This window comes from Eurytemora carolleeae, unplaced genomic scaffold (genome assembly GCF_000591075.1).
Source record: "Eurytemora carolleeae unplaced genomic scaffold, Eaff_2.0 scaffold1317, whole genome shotgun sequence".
In the NCBI taxonomy this organism is placed as follows: domain Eukaryota; kingdom Metazoa; phylum Arthropoda; class Copepoda; order Calanoida; family Temoridae; genus Eurytemora; species Eurytemora carolleeae.
The window spans coordinates 88,296-94,295 of NW_019397322.1; the positions used below are offsets into that span (position 1 = coordinate 88,296).

General features: G+C 30.4%; 1 protein-coding gene across 1 annotated transcript in view; it reads left to right on the top strand.

Moving 5' to 3' along the window:
• Positions 1-3,926, top strand: part of LOC111713501 (uncharacterized) — a gene marked incomplete at both ends in the record, with an annotated part of 87,888 nt that extends 83,962 nt beyond the window's left edge. Inside the window, 2 exon segments of the mRNA XM_023488369.1 lie at positions 1,063-1,157; positions 3,745-3,926. Coding sequence (XP_023344137.1) covers positions 1,063-1,157; positions 3,745-3,926 — 277 coding nt within the window.
• Between the last annotated feature and the right edge of the window lie 2,074 nt (positions 3,927-6,000).

Sequence of the window (6,000 nt, forward strand, 5' to 3'; positions counted from 1 at the left end):
CGTGGATACTTTTAATTTTTGGTTTCTCTATAAAAGTGACTTGCGCATTTCTAGTGCAGGAAAACATTTAGGAAGTATCAGGGAAAGTTTTTAAGGATAACGTTGTGAATCGGACATTTCCATCTTTGTGTTAAGACTAAAATTACACTTGAAGTGCCTTTATTGTTTCTTTTTGTGATAACAATCCTAACAAAATACTTCTTGTTTGTTTTTATCATATCCTGGTCAGTTTTTATCCAAACCCACTGCATTAATCTAATTGGAGTTGAAATCACCATTCATCTGCTTTCTAGAATTATAAAGGATTGGAAGGAAATTGGGGTTAGTGGGGAGCCGGGAGATTTAAAGGGCTCAAGCTCTCAAGAAAAAATCGATTTTGCCAATTACTTCATAATAACCATAGCTAACAACAGTGCTTAATAGTGATAAAATGTAATGGGCTACAGTATAGAATAAGCCAGTAAGAGCGGTAAAATCAAAGGAAGCCGACCCTGCCTTAATATTATGCTAAAAATTCAGTTTATTTGTTAGGATTCTTGAAGGATAAATAAATATTTTCTAGAAAATTTCATCTTTAAAGTATGACGTTTGCTTCACAGGTTTTCTCCGTTCGTTTCTATTCCAAACGATCTTTTTTGTCAAGAGAAGCAAGTTTATTATAATTTAATTTCTATAAATACTAACAAGAGGATGAAATGCATACTAATATAGAAACTATAGATGCTGCAGGAAATGAATAATAATTCTGGTAATAAGTTGAAAGCAAATGTTAATGTACGGAGGGGTGAGGTGGTGGATAAATACTTTTACTTAACTTACCAGGGCGTAGTCAGTAATTTGTCCAGGGGGGGGGGTTAACTTTTTTTCATACCAGGGGGGCTCAGCAACCATTGGGCGCTAAAAACCCTTAAATCCATAAATTTCACTGATCCAGGGGGGGGGGTATGAGCCACCATAACCCCCCCTGACTACGCCTCTGAAACCGACTAAAAGATTTTAAACTAAGTTCGTATTTTGTTGAAAATTGATTTAACATAATTTTAAAAACGATTTTTACTTCAGATTGGGAACCAGCTCAATTCAGAAGAATAAATCTACCAACAGTTTAGCAAGCTCAAACCCTAGTCAACCTACTAATATTCAAACATCTATCCAAGGTATAATATATCTAAACATTTACTCAAGATATATATTTTTAATCTTTTCTGCAGACAAATTTTTAAGTTATTATTGTATTTTTTGTTATTATTAAAACTATTGAAAAATAATAAGAATAATTGAATCATGTCACGACATCACATTGTTGTTACTTGGTATTACACAAATTGTCAAGCTAATTAATTATTCACATTGTTTTGGTTTTCTGTAAGTATTTGATCGTACTTTTATTTACCAAATTTGTATTGTTTTTTCAAGTGTTAAGTTTAAGCGTTTTACAAACATAAGACAAGCAAAACATGTTTTTTAAAAACATTCTTAAAAGCTTATGTTTTTATTTTCAGACAGATAGAAATATCACATTTTATACAAAACACAGAGGGGGGAAGGGGGAGTTAAAATGAAAATTAAACATATTTCATATTTTTCATACTTTTAATCCTGTAATTTATTAATTTTCATAAAAATCAGTTTTCCTCAAATTCAGCGAATTAAAAATAAATGTTTAGCCCCGCGCAACCATATCTTATCTTCTGGAGAAAAGAAGTGATTTTCAGATTTTCGGCATATATATTTTTTACTTACACCAATTTTAGTAAAAGTTTAAACTTCCTATCTGTATAATCTCTGGTGGCAATCCTTTCTGAACAATCATCGGTTCCCGGCAGGATACTGGGAGGGGTTATAATTAAACAAATATCGTCAAACAAGCCTCTAGTCTTTACAGATCAGATTTATAATTAACTTCCTAATACTGCCTGTCTTACTTAGCTAGTTAAGCCCCGTAAATAATTATTTCTGAATTGTGAGATTTTTTTTTGAAAAAAAAATACTTATTTTGTAGCGTTCTTCAAAACTTAAGGACTGAGAATGTCAAACTTTTGTTTTGTTTTAGTGACCTTTCAATTATAGAGGAACAAGTCCGATTCAAAACTGTTTAATCTGTTATCTGATCAATAAAGGAGAAAATATCGTCGTTTTTCTTGCTTTAAAAGCGTTTTTTTCTAATAATATCTTCTGTTGTTACCGCAAAAAATAAATATTAAGGAAAACACCAATTAAAATAATCAATTTTTTAAGAGTTAATGCAGTCTTTGATTAGACAACGCTTTTAAAGGGACCGTTGTGAATCTGGCAAACCAATCAATAAATGGAGAGTCACGACCCCAGTCCCTTTAATAAAAACATTTTTCCATCAACAATTCACAACTTTCCCCTTTTATCCTTTGATTAACACACAATATGGGACTTTCTTAGTTGTTAAATCTGAAAAGTAAGAAAATGAAACTTTATGTTAAAGAGCCAATTTAATTTCGCGTACAGTCCCTTAGAACGTGATCAATTTGTAATACATTCTTCGAGCATAGGCTTAGAGTTAAAATAAAAGATTTGGGTTGACAAAGTTACTGTATAATGTATCTAAAGTTACTGTATATGCCAAGAATTTCCAAGGATTAAGTTTATTCTATTAAGGTTGCCCTGAGTACTTAAACTCCATGGTTTCTATTCAAATAATATATATTCTAGAGTTTGGAGCCTCTAGAAAACATTATTATATATTTTAATCTAATTATAATAATACAGCCTAGGGAAAACATTATTATATATTTTAATCTAACTATAATAATACAGCCTAGGGAAAACATTATTATATATTTTAATCTAATTTCTGTTTCAACATTTAACTTTAAAAAAATTGAGCCAGAAAATTTGTAAGAATAATCTTTTTGTGAAGAAAAAATTTACTTTGTTCATATTTTCTAGAAAAGCTCAAAGTTCATGTATTTTTCTATACAGAACAAAGTTTTCTCCAAGCTGAGAGAAAATGAAATTGACTTTTTCTTTCAAGTTTCAAGATGCAAATATAATATATCTTAAATGTATGTGACGGGTCTTCTTCCATTTGACAAATAGTGAAAACAGTTTTTAAACATTTTTGCAGGTTAATTTATTCCTTTATAAAAAGCTGGTTTTTTGGTAAAAAACAATTTTCATTTAATCCCGCCCCTTTTAAAAATAATAAATAATAAAAACAATTTATTATTTTTTACAAAGGAATGTCATTTACTCTGAGACAAATTAGAATCAATGGAAATTTAAACCCACTAGGGATACAATGATAACCCCAAGGGCTATTAGTAATTTGTCTGAGAGTAAATGATGCATGTTAAGTGTGATTCACGGAAATCACCAGTTTTCTTTTTGATTTTAGAACTTCAACTTAACATTTCTATAAAGTTCTCAAGCAACCATGCCGTATTTGATCGTAATAACAGGTTTATGGTGTAAGCTGAATATTGCTGACTCCCCCCTGAACCCCCCCCCCCTCTTATTATTAAAGTATTACAAGTTATTTCTGTCAATTAGCATCACTTCCATAGTTAAATATAATAAGATGTAGTAGGGTCTTAGAATAAACGTTAGTAAAATAAATTTCTATTCCTTTAAGCGGCGAATAAGACTGACCAAGAATATTACGAAAAAGCGGCGGATAAAACCGCCCAACAATTTAACTGCCTTGAAGCGGTGAATTCAACTGCCCCCCCCCCAAAAAAAAATGGCGGATTTAATTGTTGGTTTATTAAGGCGGAGTACGATCAGCCCGGTATAGGCCTCATGGATACAAACCGCCTCCGCCACGTAAAGTATCGACGGGAAGTATCGGCGGTTCTTCTAGGAAATCATCCATTGATTCCCTTGGACGCCTTACAGGTTGGATTATTATTGTTATTGTTATTGTTATTGTTATTGTTATTGTTATTGTTATTGTTATTGGTATTGTTATTGTTACTGTTACTGTTACTGTTATTGTTTTTGTTTTTGTTTTTGTTTTTGTTTTTGTTTTTGTTTTTGTTATTNTCATTGTTTCTGTTTCTGTTTCTGTTTCTGTTTCTGTTTCTGTTTCTGTTTTTGTTTTTGTTTTTGTTTTTGTTTTTGTTATTGTCATTGTCATTGTCATTGTCATTGTCATTGTCATTGTTATTGTCATTATTATTATGATATAATTATTGTTATTGTTATTGTTAATGTTATTGATATTATTTCTAATTATTTTATTAGTAACCTTTACTAACGATCTACTGGTAAGACGTAACTGTAATTTGTTAAGTAGCCTATAGAGTGTAGACTTAGTGTAATTTATACATACTTAGTTTTAGTTTTATTTACGATTAAGAATCAACTGCTATTAATCTAAGTATTATTAATAATATTAATGAAAGAAGTTGGTATATTTATCCACAGTAATACAGTGTATTTACTGAATACAATAATTATGTTTGACAATGGTTTTTTTGTTTGTTTCATTATTAATTCATTCAGTTATCCACCAATCGATAGATCTACACTACGTTATAGTTAGGGAACCCTTTGTTTGTAATAAAACTGTGCCCTATTCACAATGTACCCTTCAAATAAAAATTTGGATATCTCATTCATTTTTGATTAAATCAAATCTTTTAAGGGTAACATAGAGAATCTGATATGCCTCTTTGTTTACATACATTCATTCCCTTGAATTAAAAGTAAACAGACATTCTGTGTTTGTTAACAATAAATAAGGTGTACAAATACAGTCCTTAAATTACGTATACCTCATTACAACAAAAAGTTTCTCGTCTGAATGTGAATATTTTAGATTTAGTTTTATCTCTTGTTCTAGATCAGTAAAAAATCGTGCAAGATACCTTTAAACGTAAATATTAAGAGTGAAAAGCCCAATAAAAAAGCATAAAATAGCAAATGCGAAAACTCTGCAACTTGAATGAAATGAATAAAAAATGGGTGTTAAGTTAAAAAATATAGACAAGGATCTCTGGTTTACCATGCAATCCTTACCTCTAATATCCTTACATCCATCAACCCTTCAATGTAAGTACCCTGCACCCAAATATGAGTTGGTTTCAATTCAAACAGTTGAGAAGGAAGTTGGTATTTGCAGATTAAAAAGGGAGTTGTCTTATTTACGGCTTGTTCTTTTATATTCTATTCAATTTCAATCTTTTCAACTCTGTTATATCCTGTTGTCTTTATCAAATCATCTCAGGCAAATTATTAAAATAAAGTTGAGTTATAATATTCTTTATTGTTTTCATCATATAAAAAAAGACATCATGTGTTTTTGTTTGAGGTACGGATAGGTGAAGAGGGTTGTTTTCAGGAAATTTTTTATTTTTTTCATTTGAAATATTGTAAATATGTCAGTTTACCCGTATATTCTAAGCCCTGATACGTCTGAAGTAGTATTATTGGTTTAAAAGCAGTAAACCTAGTGATATAAAACATTATCTGTAAACAGTTCAGAAATATTTTACATTCGTTTTACAGGGAGATAGAATAATAACTATCTGTTCTTTCTAGGGTTGGGAATCGCTGAAGAGAAGGTCTAAAATGTTTCATATTTTCATATTTGAAACATATGAATATTTTCATATTTGAAACATATGAAAACGGACACTTAGTGTCTCCCCATCATATTTATTTTCATTCTTTTTTTTAAAATTAATTAGGAAAAAATTTATTAATTTAAAAGAGAATATCCATAATATCCATATTATGACATAAAGCTTAAAGGATTAAAAGGATGTTAGTAGTTTATAGTCGGTTTCTCAGCTACTTGAACATAGATTTTCTTCTCTTTTTATCTGAGACATAAAATTTCAAGAAGATAAAAATAAGTTTAACATTAAATCAACTAAAATTTCCCCCAACCAATCCCTTCCACCCACCATAAAACCTGTACCATACACTCAGTACTTTGTACCACACTACCCCCTCCCTGATACAGCCTCCTGTAAACCTCCATGAGTATTCAGTTTAAACTCAGCCCTAGAACCAGGCCTA